The sequence below is a fragment of the Castor canadensis genome, chromosome 1 (assembly GCF_047511655.1).
Source record: "Castor canadensis chromosome 1, mCasCan1.hap1v2, whole genome shotgun sequence".
Taxonomy (NCBI): Eukaryota; Metazoa; Chordata; class Mammalia; order Rodentia; family Castoridae; genus Castor; species Castor canadensis.
Genome location: NC_133386.1, coordinates 56,752,471 through 56,770,886, shown reverse-complemented (window position 1 = coordinate 56,770,886; position 18,416 = coordinate 56,752,471). Strand labels below are relative to the sequence as shown.

Below are 18,416 nucleotides of genomic sequence, written 5' to 3'. Positions count from 1 at the left end.
TGGAATTTCAATCAATAGGAAATGAGTTTAGTATTTTATAACCTCCTTATTAAATCACTTGTAAATCCTATAAATTATCCAGGCTCAAATGTATATAAATGTTGAATAACATTCTGAAAGGTAATGAGGTACATAGCTCTGTAGTGTATGAATTATTTTTATGTATTAGAAAACATTCAGGAAAATCTTAAACATTACTTTGATTTAAAATATATATAAAAATCACATACCAACAAAAGAATCCGAATGTTTATTCATATCATAACTCCCCTATAATACTACTCTCAAGAAACTCAATGACTAATCAAGACCAGGTCTCACACCTAATTCACCTTTTCACTCATCAGGGCCTTGCATGTGACAAACATTCCCTAAAAAAAACCATTGAAATGCATCATCAGAGTGAGAGGTAAAAGACTGTTATAATGAAGTCCTTCTGGATGGGCTGCAGGAGAGATCCTTGCAAAAATTAGTGAATTCCTATGCAGGATAATGACTAGAACTAGAGCATTAAACTCATTAAAAACTATAGGCTCAGAGTCAGGGAAATACATTCTTTATTAGGGTGGCTGGCATCTCACTTTCAATCCCAATTTAATAAAGGACCATCATTTATATACTCAGCCTATTCTTAGAGGGGAAAGAAGACCACTGAGTGACTAAATCATGATTCAAAATGCCTGAAGAAAGGTCTTTACGTAGATCTGGTGGATGGGTTTCCATCAGTCCCATCCTATTGATTAGACGATGTCGCTGTCTCAATTTCTCAGTTCTAGACAGCCAAACTATGGTTGTGTTTTATCCACAAAACAGAGACACTATAGGGAAAATGCGGAGCCAACTTCGCTAGGAACATCTAGGATGTATATGATCAAGAGGTAAGTTTTTTAAAAGTGTATTATTAAACCACAGAACTTGAGGTTAACCTGCTTCCTTACTCTAGAACTCTGTGTATAGCACAATCCTGAGATTATTTTCTCTATGGTTTGTGGAGAAGGTTATCTTGAGGACAGAATTTTGTAGGACATGTGTAGAACTTATGCATTCAGTGTTTAAAATTGAATTTTCAGGAGACAGGGTACCAACTGTCTAACTTCCACAAGACTGTGTTTAACTTTTAATTCTAGCATACTGAAATTACTAGTTTTTAAAACTCCGATCTCCTCCCCCAAGGAAATAGATCTAATAATATTTTTTACTGAATTACATTTATAATGGAACATTCTTTGTATAGCTTTAAATTTCTTATACAAGAAGATTTAAGTCTTTCTAGTCACAGATAGGTCTCAGGGACATTGCAGGAAATGATGATGATACTTCAAAATCCCAGAAGCTAATGTGGGTCCACTGTGAATTACTCTCCAATTCTGCTTCACACCAGAAAGATGAACGTGATTATTCATGTGTTCTAAATATACTGTGCAAAACTTAGCTTTCCTAATATTGTGTGTGCATCTGCTCTACAATATGGTCCACACCCTGCCTGGCATTCAGCGGTGAAGCAACTGTGCTAACTTCAGAGCTGCAAGTGAAGCCTTGGGACTCCCAAAGGCCCTCACCTCGGAGTGCCACCGTGCCATCGTCAGACAGGACGTTGGGATCAAGAAACACTCTGGCTTCACCCTCTAAGGAATCTTGCACGTATAATACTCGTTGGTTCTGCAAACCTGTATTGTAAAAATAAAAATACCTGGGGGGACAGAGATGGTTTTTATTTAGCTGTGTGGCATTTTCTATTTGTAAAGTCAAACACATAAAAGCAAAATTCAAAGCAAAACACCAAACACAGAAAGGTACAACACTAATCAGGCCATGACAGGAACATGAGGACAAGGGTGAAAGGTCCCACCAACTTCCCTGCACCTAGTGTTTGTAATCTGAACTGCTTTCTGTATGCAAATAATTTATGGTACACTAGTTCAATAGAAACAAATGAGGACCAACTCACTAGAAATAAGACTGCTATTCACATAAAGCAGTGACATTTTGTTTTAAATGAAGAAGAAAACAGATTTTCTAAAATGAAATTCTGGTCCACTTCCTCAGCCGGACTGCTAGGGTAGAAGGACAGAGCTCTTCTGCAAAGGGCAAGACTGCATATATTTCAGGCTTTGTGGGTCACAGTCTGTCACTATTAACACTGAACTCTGCAGCTGGATCACAAAAGCAACAATGGCAGATACATAAACAAACAGCCATGGCTGTGTTCACTGGACTTGATATATAAAAACAAGTGCAGGCAGAGTTTGGCACAGACTCTTCTTTGCTGATCTCTGCGTAAGAGTGGGGAGGGCCTGGAAAATTCTAAAGTAAGTTTGTAATGGTGGCTCCAAAGAGATTTTTTAAAAGAGCAAAAGATGATATTTAAGTGGATGTTAAAAAGAAAGGAACAAGAAGACTGATTTCATAGGCTACTTCGTGGCCCATTTCTATCCAAGTACAGAAGAAGTGCACATTAAATGTTTCCAAGTTAGCACAAGCCAAAGGTAAATTAGAGGGAAACAAATCTCCACTGCTGTTGATGAATAATCCTACCTCACTAATTACTAACTATGAAATAAGAAGGATTTTGTGTAATCTAGATTTCTTCATAGGCTACATCTCTACTACATTTCTTACAAACATGGAAAGTACCTAATAGGACAAAAATATTACAGTAGACCCATGGTATCCATAAGGACTTGGTTCTAAGGAAGCCAACACTGAGGAAAACCCGCAAGGTTAGGATGCATAGAGCTCAGCACCACAGATGCTGGACACATTTTTCCCACAGTGGTACCCAACTTCCGGTAAAGACAGAACACCTTTCAACAAATCTTAAATTCCCACTTTATCACTTAAATTAAGCACATTCACTTTTACCTGCTTTGGGGGCACTAGTTGCTTTTTTAGGAGGCAGGTTTTCACAAAATGAAGGGCAGGGAAAATCGCACAACGATTTTAACATAATTGATGATAATGTGGAACTAACTGAGAGCATCCACTGAGCTGAAGGCATGTGGGAATTTAAAATTTTTGCATTTGAAATTTCTTTTGATTTTTATTTATTTATTTGATCATTCTTTGTCAAAACCATGTGTAATAAATCCACAAATCAGATAGGCTTACTGTATTCTTATATTCCAGTAGTAGCAATTAATTCCTTTTACAATGAAATAATTTTATAAACTGGTAATTTGTTTCAAATGTGTATTTTGTAATTTAAGAAAGCATTCAACTGGACAGTAAAATGAGAATGAAATGAAAGACCCTCACTCACCGCTTTCCTTTCTTAAAGTGGCAACTATACTTGGGATAGTCATACAGTTCAGTCATTCTCTCTTTGTATAAACCTCTGATAGGACACTGCTCAAGAAATGGCACAGTAATCTTGTTCTGGGCCTCCACGAAAGCCTGCAGAGACAAGTAAAATGGACAAAAAGTCAAATATGAAATTCCCTATGTGGCATGTTTTTCATTAGTATCTATCAGCAAAAGTGTATTTTCCCTTGAAAAATAATAACCGATTCTTACATGGCACTAACTCAACTAATGCTTGCAGAGCAAGTATTAATTCATTTAAAACCTTCAATAATTCTATGAAGAAGTTTCTTTTACTAGGCCAACTTTACAGGTAAGAAAATCGAGGATCCAGTGGCTAAAAAGTTATCCATTATCAAACAGTGAGGGAGTGGTGGCTTCGAATCTGCACTCTTCACAAACATACTGCCCTGCAGCTCAGGCCACGCACTGCTAATAGTCTACTAATAATCCAGTAATTACCACAGCACCAAGGTTCCAGGCTTCTCATTCAGCAGATCTCAATCCAAAAAGAGGTCAGAGTTAAAGAGATAAAATTAGAGGGCCAGATATAGTGGTACACATCTGTAATCCCAGTTATGCGAGAGGCAAAGATAGAAGAAGGATCACAGTTTGATGCTAGTTTAGTGAGACCCTATATTAAAATACAAGTTGGGTGTGGTGGTGCATCTTAATCCCAGCTAGGTAGGAGGCACTGGTATCTGAGGCCAGCCCAGGCAAAGAGTTCAAGACCCTATCTGAAAAACAACTAAAGCAAAAAGAGCTGGAGATGTGGCTCGAGTGGTAGATCAATTGCCTAGCAAATGCAAGGCCCTGAGTTTAAACCCCATTATTGCAAAACAAAACAAAACAAAAAGATAAAAACGGAAAGGAGTGGTGCTGAATAAGTACAATGGCTTATAAGAAAGGCAAGAGAAGTATGCAGGAAGCCAGGACAATTTGACAGCAAATGTAAGCGAAGGGTCTGTTTTTACACAAAATCAGCTGCAGCCAAGTATGCCCAATTTATAAATAGGAGTTAAAGTTTATTATACTATAAAAACTCTGGCCTCATAATTCACACCTGGCTGTTAGTAAGAAATGAAGCAAGAATAGCTATCAGTTTTAAGTTCAATGAGTTTCATCGATGTCTACCCACAGGTAAGTCATTAGAAAATAATTCAGGAAATAATTGAGAACACGATCAATTCTGAATGACACACAAAAGATGAGTATCCTTGGTCTACTTCTGGCAGTATCATCAAACTCTCAGGGTTCATCCAAGCTCAAAATGTCTTTTAAGTGGCAAATATGTTTTGGGTTCCCCTACACAAAACACCATGATTTTGTGCTGTGAAGCTGTTCCAAAGCTCATTAATGTTTGTAATACACTTGAAAAGAGAAAGAATGTAAATCTGAATATAGTAACTAACAACGTATATGTAAGAGGACCAATTCAAGAAAAATAAAACTGTTATGGTTCACATTTTTTTAAATTTTATTTTATTCAAGCAGAAAGTAAAGGCCCTTAACAATGGTTTTTATATTTTTAAGGAGTTGTCCGGGGGGGAGGAGAAGTGTTGCTCAGTGGAAGAGTATGTTTGCCTAGCATTTATAAGGACCTGGATTCTATCCCCAGCACCACCAAAAGAAAAAAAGGGAAAAAAAAGACTGGTGAGAACCAACTATGTGGATAATAATGCCTAAAATATTTACTTTGTGGCATTTACAGAAAAAGATGGCTGACCCCACTAAAAAGAGTATGAAGGAAGAAGCTGGCTTTTGTTTTTAGTTACAAAATCAACACATATCTGAGAAACCACACAGGAGCAGCAGCTTGGCGATCACTAAGCATGTCCATGAGCAGGACTTCATGTTATGGTGGAAGGAAACACCATGCCTACTTCACAGGCGGGGAGATGGAGGCACACTGAGGCCGGCACCGCTCCATACCAGCAACACTAGCCATCACTGATACTGCATGAAGCAGATGCACCCAAAGGAAAAGGGAAAGGCAGCCCGGGTCTCCTTTGATTTTTCCCCCTTGGACTTGACTAGGCCAGGCAGGATAGGCACATCAGGGAATCGGGGCATCTTCATGGCTTTAACAAGAACCTGGAGTATGTTAGCACTGACCCTGGCACTGTGAAGAGATGAACAATGGATACAAGGCAACATCCTCATGCCATCACAGGGCACACATTCAACTGGGGGAGATAATAAACAGGCCAGAGGGTTTGCAGGGAGTGGACAGCTCTCAAGACATATGCAGGGTACTCAGTGGAGCAATGCTGCTACTCAAAGCATCATCTTACAGACCGGTGCTGGCCCCTGTACCATTGGCTTCCGGTCAGCTCACACTGAGACCATACAGAAACTGAGAGTGCTGAAGACCTTTCTAGCAATGGCTATGGCATCTGCTACATTTTCACAATATCAACCCATGATGGCTTGGAAATTTACAAACCAGTCACTTGCTGCATATCTTTGGAGCACTGAGAGGGAAGGCACTTATTTGAGCAGGCGGGCAGAGACGCTCTTCTGCAGGGGTCCTGAATGAACTGAGATCTAGGAACTGAGAGGGACCAGCCATGTCAAGTGGGGCAGAGAGCTCCAGGTAGAAGAAACAGCAGCTGCAGTGACCCTGGCAGAGGGAGATGCTGGCAGGTCTTAAGATGAGTAACAAGGTCAGCAAGGCTGAGAATGAGAGGAGAGGAAGCACCTGAAGCTGGAGGACCCAGGCATGAGGGGCAGAGATAAAGTTTCAATCAGTCATCAAAGTGCAAATAAGGCATGACTGGTTAAAGGGACACATCATCTGGTTTATCTTTATAAAAGGATTATCCTACATTAATGGAGAACAGACTGTGGGGGAGCAGTAATGGAAACAGGTCAGCTAGGAGACTGAGACAGTGGTCCAGGTGAGAGACAAGCTGATCCCTGCAATGAGCAGGAACAACCATTGTATGGCAGTGGAGACAGAGAAAATGGGCACAGAGCAGGTTAGTTTGCAGTTGTAATAACTATTAGCTAGAAGGGCCTTGCCAGAACATTCTAAGTACATAGTCTGAACCCTAAATAGGGTCCCCACGCTGAGATGCCAGCAAGCTAAGGATCTTGGCAGTCCTTCCTCTTCCACTCGGGGTCCCTGGGATGAAGGTGAGCATCCTAATGCTGACTGTTGTTTATATCTGGTTGTACTTCAGCCCCTGGTGGGTCCAACAGTCAAAGAACAAGCAACAGATTTCTAAGTTCATGTTCTCTGGAAAAGCAAAATGTGTTCTTCAACTGTTTCTCTATTTTGCTTTGCTTCTTTTACATGTCCCATGTCATAATCACAACTACAACACAATCCATCTCACTCTAAAGCACACACTTTGGCTTTCCTCATATAAAATTTTCACAAAACTTACACCAGTTATAGTAATGTTACTAAGTAATTTTAAGATTAGTACATAGTACACCCAATTTTGTCACCTCCCACCCATAAATGTTGGTCAGTTACTATACTGATTTTTTTTTTTTTTTTTGCAATTTTGAGGGGTCTAAGTCAGGATCAAGACTGCACTCTTCTAAGACAAAAATCCAGATGCAAAAACAAACAATGTTCAAATTCCTAAAAGTCTCAAGTTCTTGCATAATACAAACTTTCATAACTTGGACAAATCCTTTTCTCTACTTACAAAGTAGATTTTAAGTGTTTTAACCACAAAAATGATAAGTATGTGAGGTAGCTCACAGGTTACATATCTTGATTTAGCCATTCTACAATGTATACAGATACCAAAACATGATATCGCACACAATAAACATTGCAATTTTTATTTGTCAGTTAAAAATATATTTAGACTTATGGAAGACAGATGTAGGCTCATTTACTGATTGCTTTCCATCTGAATATATACATCCTAACTGTGCCTTTCTAAGCAGAAGTATAAATAAAAAATACAGCCTCACTAAAAAAAGAAATAATCAAGTCCTTTTAAAATTCTTACATAAACATGATGCCGACACTAACTCATTAACTAAACATTTATACAAAACATGATGATGTGCCACCTAGTGACTAACGTGATGAATTAGGGGTGAAGATAAATACTGTAAAAGAACAAAGGTGGGGAAAGCAGGGATAGGCATGGGGAGGGGCTGTCTGCAGAGTCCAGATGACCAGGAGGCACTTCTAGGGGGACACCACTCTGCACAAGGATCAACCTCCTCTCTTTTCTAATGACAACAAGAATGAGGGATGGTGCTATCTACATTCCACAAACTGAGTTTCTGCTACATGCTCAATCAGCCCTCCATATCCACACTTGGATTCAATCAACTGTGGATTGAACATATTTGGGGAAAAAAATTTTTAAATCTCTACTAAATGCATACACACCTTTTCCCTTGTCATTATTAACAAAATAATACAGTACAACTATTCAGAGACAGCAGTTCTTTATATATAAAAAGTAATCTAGAGATGATTTAAAATATATAGGAGGATGTGCATAGGCTATAGGCAAATACTATACTATTTATATAAAGGACTTGAGCATCCAAAGATTTTGGTATCTGTGGCAGGTCTTAGAATCAATTCTCTGCAGATACCCAGGGACAATTGAGATATATGTATATATGTGTATGTCACTCACATACTTATACATCCCATCATATATGTATATAAAACAGATAGACAGACAAATATAGATATATATTAGATTAAATCAGTAACTATTAGGGGCTTCTGAAAAATGTGGTTGGTGTCCACCAAGGGCTGGCAGGAAACCACAATCCCCACCTAAGTGAAAGGCTGAGAGTATCCAGGAGGCTGGAAGGGGCAGTACACTTGGATCCCCTCTCACTTTAGCGGAATTCAAAGTGACCCTCCAAAGGCAGGGACACTCTCATAAAAAAAAAGCTATGAGGTACAGAGTTTCCCTCGAGGCTGAGGAATGCAAGACCAAGAGGGCAATAGAGTCACAGAAAACTAGAAGCAGGCCATGCCAAAGATGAGAGCGAGATGGCTGCTTTTCAGGAAACACATCATAAATTGAGACTATCAAGGATTGGAATCATGTACTTTCCAGGGTGTTCTTTATTTTCCAGTATTCACTGAATATGCACAAAAATAAGTAATACATCAGACAACAGAGACTCTCTAAGACCCAAGAAGAAAACTTTGCAGTGAACTTAAACTTTCAAGTGCCTTTCTCCTTCTGGCCCAGCAAACCCCCTTCTCATTCCCAAGGAGAAAAAGGAGCTAATTCAATCAGTGAGGGCTACAAAGCATTTGGGCTTGTGTTTTAATATTTCAAACCCAAAGTGGGCCATCTCTTCCCTCTAGGACCATCTGCTCTCAGGTAAAGAGGACTCTCATAGTCAATAGGTCAGGTGAGGACTTCTAGAAGCCCAGTCAAGTCTCTGTCCACCTTCTCAGCCTGTTCCCTCAGTGGGGCTCGTTACTGTCAATCAAGGGAGAAGGAAACTGAAACCTTTGACCTAAGAGTTAAGCTTTGTTCTCAATACTAGACATTACTAGGGAGCTCATTCAAAACTAAAATGTTAACTCCATTTGGCTCAATTCTGTGGTTCTACTAACCAGAGATCTGATGAGGAAACCTCAAATCCAAACTTAACTACAGAGTCATAAAGAAATCAAACACAATATACATCATTCCTAAATAATTCTTGTATCAATAAGTGAATCTAAAGGCCAGTAAGAAAACAAGACTATTGCACATTACAGTTCATGGGATATGACCAAAAAGAATCTGTTCTTTTTGGTTCTTTGGGAAGGCCCACAGACAGTCAGAGAGTGGTTTCTGTCCTCTGCCGGCCAACCACAACACCCATATCCAGATCCAGGGCTAGCAGAACATCCATGCAGGGTGAGGATGCAGCTGGTCTAAGGCTTGTCTGCGTGACTTCCCCACACTAGAGGGAATGCACCTGCTCTAGTCCCCTGGTATGTAATTCAGGAGTGCACAGGGAACAGGCTTGAGAGACAGTATGAGTGCCTGGACAGGCCATATACTGAAGAGCAGTGACCATACTACGCTTGACGAGGAACATCTAGCCCAGATGCTCGTACTCAAATAAAAAGGCTGGGTCTGGAAAGTGACAGTTATGCCTTCAGAGAGTTTGAGGGCAACCTTTTCTCCACCAGATCTTATCATCTGCACCTGTGCATTCTCAGTGAGGATTCTGGGTACCATAACTGGTACCTCCATCTAACAGAAGTTAGGGATACCAATGTCTATGCTAATTCCCTTCCACATTCTTCACGTAAGTCAACCCTGTACATTTTTATTTGGTCTGTTGGTTGAACAGTTTTTTGGTGGTATTGGGGGTTGAATGCAAACGCAGGACCTTGTACTTGCTAGGCAGGTGCTCTACCATTTGAGCCAGTCCACCAAGCCAACCCTGTTCATTTTTATTAGCAGACTTTTCCCATCAATTTTCGTCTACAGGCAACAGTCAATAAAGGAGTAGTGAGCCCAAGCAAAGCTATCTGAAAGATTTTTCAGGGACAGAGATGAACACTGGCAAATAGAGGCTATCTTTACCTAGGAGATGCGGGGCTATATGAAGCCTAAAGAGACAACACCCACTTTTCCCTACCACACTGGAGAGGTGGCTAAAAAACAACATGATCGTGGAAATGTAGATGACCTAAAAGAAATACCATGTGCACTCCTAGTTGAGGCTGTGCCTAAACATGCATATTCATACATAAACCCTGGACTCCAATAATATAAGCCATACAGCTCCTCTTCTCCTGTGAGCTGCTTTCAGTTGGCTTCCAGGCATCGCCTGTTGAGAGCACTGACTAGAACAGTTCTCCTAGGAGTACCTGGCTTGCTAAGCCAGGTAAAGGGGACAACCAGGAGCAGGCTGGAAGGCGGGGCTGACCAGAAGCTTGCTTGAGGCTGAGAAGCCTGGAAACATTCTACACTAACAGTGTTTATCATTAAATGAGGAAAGGGAAATTAAACTAAGTGTGCATATAAAAGATTTTTAAAAGAAAAGAAATTTACATAGTTACACTTCTTAGCAACTCTTTCTTTGGACAAAAGGAAAAAATTGCACATTCAATCAAAGCTCTAGCTAAATCAATGAAGGAAAGGGACAGAAGTTACAATACTCAAAATTAGAAGAGACAGAAAAAAAAAATCACCCACAGGGAAGAGTAATTATAAGAAAAAGACTAATATACATAACCCCATGCCATGATGCAGTGGTCTTGTGTGTGCAGTGGTGGCTGCCAGAAACTTTGTCTTGTAAAATCAAAGAATGAAAGTTACAGACAATGAGGTGAGCAAAAGACAGATTTTTCCCCCTTTATTTATTTATTTATTTATTTATTTATTTTGGTGGCACTGGGGCTTGAACTCAGGACCTCACTCATGCTAGACAGGTGCTCTACCACTTGAGCCACAACACCAGCCAAGAGCAGGGTTTTGTTAAGTAGAGAGGAAAAGAGCAGAGAAGCTCCTGCATAGGAGGGGTCTCAGAAAGACTGAGCCACTCCAGGCTCCTTTGTCTAGGGGTTTATATAGAGCCTTATTTCCTGGTTGAAGTAAAGCCATGTCTCTGTGCCATCGGTCCATTCATGGGATGTACATCTATACCAGCCCATGGGTATCGCAGGGGCACTGTGTATGCCCCCCTTTCTTTTCCCAGTTAGCTCTGAGGTCTGGCATACTGACCAAGCACCCTATCAGGGCATAGATTATGTGCTGTTCACGTGCCATGACAGTTTTAAGGTTTTTAAAATTATTTGTTTAGCAAATAATTCCCATGCTATTTAAATTTTTTGGTGATAAGTGCAATGGTGAGCACTTATTAAATACTTACTATATGCCTGTCACTTTGATGAATGGTTCAAAAATACCATTATTTAATTTCTACCACAACTATGTAAGGTGGTTTTCTCCAAAGCACAAGTCAAGAAAATTGAAGCTTAGAGAAGCTAAAAACCATCACATCTAGTAAAATTGTAGAGCCAGAATTCAAGCCTGTCTTTTTACCTCTAAAGTTGCTCATTTTATGACTGTATACTGTCAACTTTTCACGAATAAGCAGGTTCCCAGATCTCTAAGGACTCTCATGAGTTGCTGAAGGGAATGGGGTAGAAAGAAGAGTCTAGAAGAGAGACAAGTTAGTAAACTGCTGAATGTCTGAAGGGTTATCCCACCCAGGGCTGTGTCAGGCATGGATCAGGATGAGGAGAAAGGGAGAGGTTTCGGGGAGGCAGAGCTGGAGCCCCAGAGAATCACGTGTTTGATTAAACAGCACTGATTCAAAAGATCAGAGCACTAGGTAAGTCCCAATAGTCTTTTTATGACATGTTTTGGTTTTTCCCAACCAGAAAAACTAGAAACACACACACACACACACACACACACACACACACACACTGTCTCTCTCTCTCTTTCTTAATTTACATTAATGCTATAAATAAAACTTTGGCTCCTTGAAAAGAGGCCCTAATAAATCCAAGGTATGATCATCATTCTGTAATCATGTCTAAGTATTCTCTGAGGAGTTTTCCCAGACTTTCTGGATCTTAAGAACTACCTGGGGGATGACAGCAGAAATTTCTATGAAATCAGATGCTCAAGAAGTACAACTTGGGGTTTTGTGCTTTTAATAAATGCCCTGGTTCTGTGACTGAGTCCCTGTGGAGATGGCAGAATGAGACAGTAAATTGTCTAGGGGTTTTATAAATATTATTTCCTGGTTGAAGAAAAGACAGAGAGAGAGAGAGAGAGAGAGAGAGAGAGAGATCAATCATAACTATCTTTGTCCTTTTTTCTTGTGCTGGGGATTGAAGTCAGGCCTTGTGCATGCTGAGAACAGACTCTACCACTAAACTACACCTGCAGCAACTAGTTGTTATTAACAACTGTGTTCCAAAGATACCATACCTGATGTCAGAATTCCTCACAGAAATCATTGAAATCAAACTGAGTAACTACCTACAGGGAAATTGTTGATATTGAGAGTATCCGTGTACTTTAAGCATTTCATTAGTGGTTTAGGGCTGACTTTTCCACAATGGAGCTTTCCTTGATAGTAAACAAACGGGCCATAGTCCTAATCTCTACTCAACATGTGGCCCAGCCTCCCTTCAGCACTAATCTCCAAAAGCTCAAAGATGAAGTGGCTTGGCCATCTGCAATCTCTGCTTCTGCCAAGTTAGCATGTAAATTTCAGGCTGGCACACATCTCATCTTCTCTGTCTTATGAAGCCTACTTACCTCATTTAACCTAATTCTCAGCCCAAGAGCACAAGATAAACTGAATACAGAAGACAGAGGAAAGAGAAAGGAAGAAAATGAAGTACATGGAGAAAGATGAATGAGACCAGTGAGCCTATGGCCTTTGGGGCAGTCAGCACGCACAAACCTGCCCTTCTAAGTGGGACAGATAATCCAGGTAGCAGCTCTACCACTACAGGAGCCGAAATGGTCCCTGACTGCTTCAGAACAACCAAGGGGCAAGCACATCTGGGCTTGGCCAATCAAGACTCCTTCTCTGGGGACACAGTTGCTTGAACAAGGAACAGAGGGGCTGAATGACTGAAAGCCACTGATCCCATTAGCAGTGTTGGGTGAAAAGTGGGGAATTCCTACACAAGAGCTTGAGAACGATCTGGTTCCTGCCTGCCCCAAGTATGGTTCTCAGTTCCTCCCTGGATCTGTCCTCACATTCTTCCTCTAAATTCCCTATTTGTCTAACTTGACGAGAACCAGTTTTCTGCTGCTTACATCAAAATTCCTGTTACAGAAAGCAAGAGAGTGGAGACAGAAAGAAAAAAAACACAGTACTTAGAAGGGAGGAGTGGCCTGGTACCAACAACTTCCTCATACCTTTAATAATTATCCCACTCACAGATCAAAAGGGATTTATACCCTAAATACATATTTCAAGTGTGGATTTATGGGAAGTACGTTTACAAACTGTAATAAGGCTAAATGTTCCCACAGGAGGTAATGAGACATTTAAGACATATGAAGTCTTAGAGACTGCATAATACATGGTAAGGTATTTACTTAAAGCATTTCTTGTCTCCACTAGAGAAGGGTGACATACAATAGTAATTCTCCATCCAGATCCTTGCATGAAACATTAATGAATGGGTAGAGGGGTGTTTCACAGTCCTACTCTGCCAGTGGGACAATGAATCAGTTAAAAGGGATACTATCAAACAGCTTATGATTATCCTTGGCCCAGTTTAATCAAGGCTTTAGAACATTGAAACCACACTTACATCTCACAGTTCCAATGAAAAAAAATCAATGCTGAGAATGTATCTTTTTCTGAAAACCTAGAATTTGAAAGGAAAATTTAGCTAATTGTTATGGATGAATTAAAAAAGTCTTTAAGGTTCAACACTCTGACTAAGCAACTAGAAGGAAGAGTTGGAAGATTTGTATCCCTGTACTTTTAAGCAGCAGCATCCAAACAGCACCATCCTCCACTGCTGTTTATGTAAAGTGAATTTTTACATACATGTACTCACTTGAGTGCCATGAATGAACATAACCTTATTCTTCTTACAAAGAAAATCAATCTCAGATTAAGTACCTTCCTATGATCAGGGGAGAAGAAAATGAAAGACTAAGGGCTACAAGTTGTGTCTTCTGAGTTCTGGTCTCATCTGGCAAATACTCAATTCCTCCACACAGAAGCAACATTGGAATCTCATAGGAGGGAGGAATGATCCACAAAGAAGATTTTTCCAGCTTGTCTTGAAGTGTCCAAAGAACAAGGTAAGCCTTTTATAGCTCTGATTTCTAGTAGGCCTTGGCTCCAACAGTCAACTTGCAAGGCTGGCTTTTGGCTTAGAGCCTTTTTTTTTTGGTGGTACTGGAATTTGAACTCAGGGTTTCACGCCGGTACTCTATTGCTTGAGCCACGCCTCCAGTCCTGGCTTAGAGATTTTTATCTAGCCCTTCAGGGTGCTGACAGTCCCCGGATCAATCTTCCACTTCTCCAACTCTCCTACATTCTTACAAACAATGGTCTGACAGGGAAAGGCAGTGAGATAGAGGAATCCCTGCTCACCTAGCTCCACACTTGTTCTTCCAGAGATGGCTCTGGACCCGTGCTAGGGGCCAGATTAATACCAGAAATAGCAGAAATTGCTGCTTCACAAATCTAGCTTTAACCTTAAGAGTTAACCTTAGAGAGTTAAAACCAAAGCAAAAGCAAGCAAGCAAATATGAAACTGATTTCGGTACAGACATGAAAGAGAACCAGGGAAAGCAGACGCTTATCTCTTTATGCTTTGCTCTCTACTAACCTCAGTGACATCATAACATTTCTACATATTAATCCTATGACTATTTAAATATCAGAGATGATCAGCTGTCCTTTAAATTTTAAATCTTTCCTCCCAAGGGAAAAAACTATTAGGACAAGAGAAGAGATGACCTTTTCATGCTCCTTACCCTGCGAGACTGAAGGGTATCTGTTTTCTCTACTTCTCACAGGTGTAGTGAGGCTACCTTTAACAACTCAGCCAGTGGGAGAAGAGGAAAGGAGACCACACAATACCCTAGAAAAGAAGATCTATAGTGTGTACTCATGTGATCCTCTCTGAAACAAATGACAATTTTATTGTTTCAGAAGGAATGACTCTACAATTTTTTTTTTCCTGGTTCCTATTACGAGTTCTCTCAGGAAATGGAGCTGTCATTATTCTCATTTTGCCAAAGGCTGCTCTCGGGGAAAACACAAAAATCATCAGATATATGCAGCTCATAATCCACATTTGGTTCACTCATGAACCCAAGCCCCAAGACAGTTTCAAAGACAGCCAGACTTGACAGTTAGAATTAAGGCAGCCATCCTTTGAATGGTGTAAAAGTTTCCTTTCTCAGTGTGTAGCTCCTTCAGTAAGTCCTCTAGAATATTCGGCTAAGAAGATGAAGACACATAGGTGGAATAAGAAAGGGAGATGGAGGTTACAAGGATGTTGCTTCTATCTGGACCCTGGAGTTGCAAAACTAAGCTAGAGAAGTAAAGAGAATTTATCACTATTGGGAAGGGGAGCAAAGGGTGCACTGTAGATTGGATGGCAGCTCATGGGTAAAGAGCACAGGGAGAATGAACATTAATTTAATATTCTTCTAGTGATCTGAGATGCTACCCAGATGATGAAAACCTTTTAAAGAAACTCCAAGGCCTGAGGATCAAGGCAGGGAGGAGAGGAAGGACAGTCCCCTGACAAGGATACCCAGGTCTTCCCAAGCTCCCCCGGATATGACGCATGATTTGTGGAAGTCACTGGACTTGACAACTGGGTTACCACTGATCTCTAAGAGAACAGTATACAAAAGCTCATTGACTTTTTTTTTTCTTTTATTATTCATATGTGCATACAAGGCTTGGTTCATTTCTCCCCCCTGCCCCCACCCCCTCCCTTACCACCCACTCCACCCCCTCCCGCTCCCACCCCTCAATACCCAGCAGAAACTATTTTGCCCTTATCTCTAATTTTGTTGTAGAGAGAGTATAAGCAATAATAGGAAGGAACAAGGGGTTTTGCTGGTTGAGATGAGGATAGCTATACAGGGCATTGACTCACATTGATTTCCTGTGCGTGGGTGTTACCTTCTAGGTTAATTCTTTTTGATCTAACCTTTTCTCTAGTTCCTGGTCCCCTTTTCCTATTGGCCTCAGTTGCTTTAAGGTATCTGCTTTAGTTTCTCTGCATTAAGGGCAACAAATGCTAGCTAGTTTTTTAGGTGTCTTACCTATCCTCACCCCTCCCTTGTGTGCTCTCGCTTTTATCATGTGCTCATTGACTTTTATGTGACTGTGTCCCAATAAACTCATCATAAGTTTAAGGTACACTAAGTTGAAACTGCATTTAATACACCTACCCTACTGAACGTCACAGCTTAGCAACACAATACACTGTAGAATTTTGGGGTTTACTCTCATGATTACTTGGCTGAGGGGAGCTATGGTTCACTGCCACTGCCAGCATTGCATGAGTACCATGCTACACATCATTAGCTCAGGGAAAAGATCAACATTCACCATAATTTCAAGTATGGTTTCCATTGAATGTATATTGCCTTTGCAAAACCATCGTGAGTCAAGGACTGTGCATTGATGGGAGATGTTTCTGGGACTGTGGATAAAGGGAAAGGGGGTTGCGATTAAATGGAGGAGGAGCACACAGAGAATAGCTTGTGGGTAGGCAGAGAAAGGCAGAGGAGGTAAAGATTAGGAAGACAACCACATGCGTGTGAATGCCAGTGGAGGAGGGGGCAAAGCCTTGTGTTGCAGTATGGCAAACAGGAGCAAACTACTTCTACAAGCTCCAAAAAGTCAAGCCAGAAATGCCAGTGAGATGGGAAGTATGAACTAACTGACTACTGGGACCTACCTATCTCATTTTCAAATCATTTGTAATGATTGCAAACTCCCCTCTCTGGCATTTCATTCTGAAAACGTTGTGGTTAAGTTGTATTCATTTGGAACACTACAATCTCGCATCCTCCTCTTACTTACTTTCTACCATGAATACATTTTCATACTAGTAAGGAATTGTTGTAGTTCACCATGTTAATGAATTCATATACTTCATTAAAAAGATGTACTATATTATATGCAATGAATCAATATTACTGGAAATGACTGTTTCAATTTTTCATGATTACAAATGAGGCTCCAAACTAGCCCTTTTCTGTATCCTTCCTCCCGACTTTTTTTTTTTTTTTTTTTTTTTAAATGCTGGGGACCAAACCCAGGGCCTTGTGCTGGCTGAACAAGTTCTCTACCCCTGAGAAATATCCCTAGTTCTAGATCTTCCCATTCCTAACAGTCACATTACACTGTCTTGATAGGCTTGAAATTTCTTCTTTACTCTCTAGATATTTGCTTTCTGTTGCTGCTATGAAATTTTTTTTTCATTACGGATGCTCTAAATCAATACAATTGACTTTATGTTTATTTTACACTTTGTCTCTTTACTGAACTCACTAATTTAAGTTTTTCGTTACTTCCTTTAGGTTTTCTAGACACATAGGCATTATTATCTACAATGAGTGATAGTTTTATTTTCTTTTCTATCAAATTTTAGTTTATGTTTTATTGCATTGGTCAAACTTTGCAAGACATAAAAAAATAATAGTAACAGATAACATTCTAGCCTAGTGTTTAAGTTATTACTTTGAATGATTATCATCATCTTGTTTAAGCAGTTATTCTTTTTAAGTTTTAATTTTTTAACATCAGGATAATTAGATGGATTTATATAATTTTATATCTATTTATATTAATATTAAACTCTTCTTGAATTCCTATGACAAATTCTGCTGTTCTCTAATTGCTAATTTGTATTAATTTTCTTACATCTATATTTATAAAACAAAGTCTACATAACCATAGTCCAATATGGTAGCCACTAGCCACACGTGACTCCTGAGCACTGAAATGTGGCTGATCTGAATTGACATGCGTGTGCTATAAGTGTAAAACACACATTGGATTTTGAAAATTTTGTTCAAAAAAATAAAAATATATTAGTAATATTTTACATTAATTTTACTAGAAACAAGTTGAACATGCTAGATTAAATGTAACATTGAAATTAATTCCACTTCTTGCTTTTTTAATATGGGTACTGTAATAATTTAAATGACATATGCATTATGTATGCATTGGGCAGTGATGGCGTACTGTTTAATTTTCACAGAACAATTCCATTAAATTTTCTATCAGGGTTGGATCTGCTTCAGAAAATCAACAGAGGTGCATGTGATCTATAGTCTGGAACATCTCTTATAAAATGGGGACAAATGGGTATTGGCAACTTGAAAGGCTTCACCAGATCCAAGCCTCCTCCTACCCCCATTCCAGGTTTTGAAACTTTTCCAAGTTACAAATCTTCTCTAATATTTTTTGCAAATGATAAAGCCCTCAATGCCTGGCACTGTCAGAATTGGATAATCTGTATTAAATACTAGATTACATCAAAGACCTCAGTATAAAAGAGCTACAAATGTTTCTTACTTCGGAATGGTTTTTACTGAAAATGTAACAAGCAATTTTTTTCTTTGTTTTGGAGGCTATGTAAATACTCTCTTCCTCTCACTAAGGTATGGCTAACACACCTCAGTGGA

The 18,416-nt window shown here is 39.8% G+C and overlaps 1 protein-coding gene across 2 annotated transcripts in view; it reads right to left on the bottom strand.

The window, feature by feature from the left end:
* The window catches only part of Prep (prolyl endopeptidase), a 119,036-nt gene that overhangs the window by 92,925 nt on the left and 7,695 nt on the right, over window positions 1-18,416 (bottom strand). For both annotated transcript variants that reach the window (XM_020184652.2, XM_020184653.2), the window contains exons 3-4: window positions 3,260-3,393; window positions 1,560-1,690 (exon numbers count right to left, since the gene is read on the bottom strand). In XM_020184652.2, the coding sequence (XP_020040241.2) occupies window positions 1,560-1,690; window positions 3,260-3,393 (265 nt within the window). The remainder of the gene's footprint in view (window positions 1-1,559; window positions 1,691-3,259; window positions 3,394-18,416) is intronic.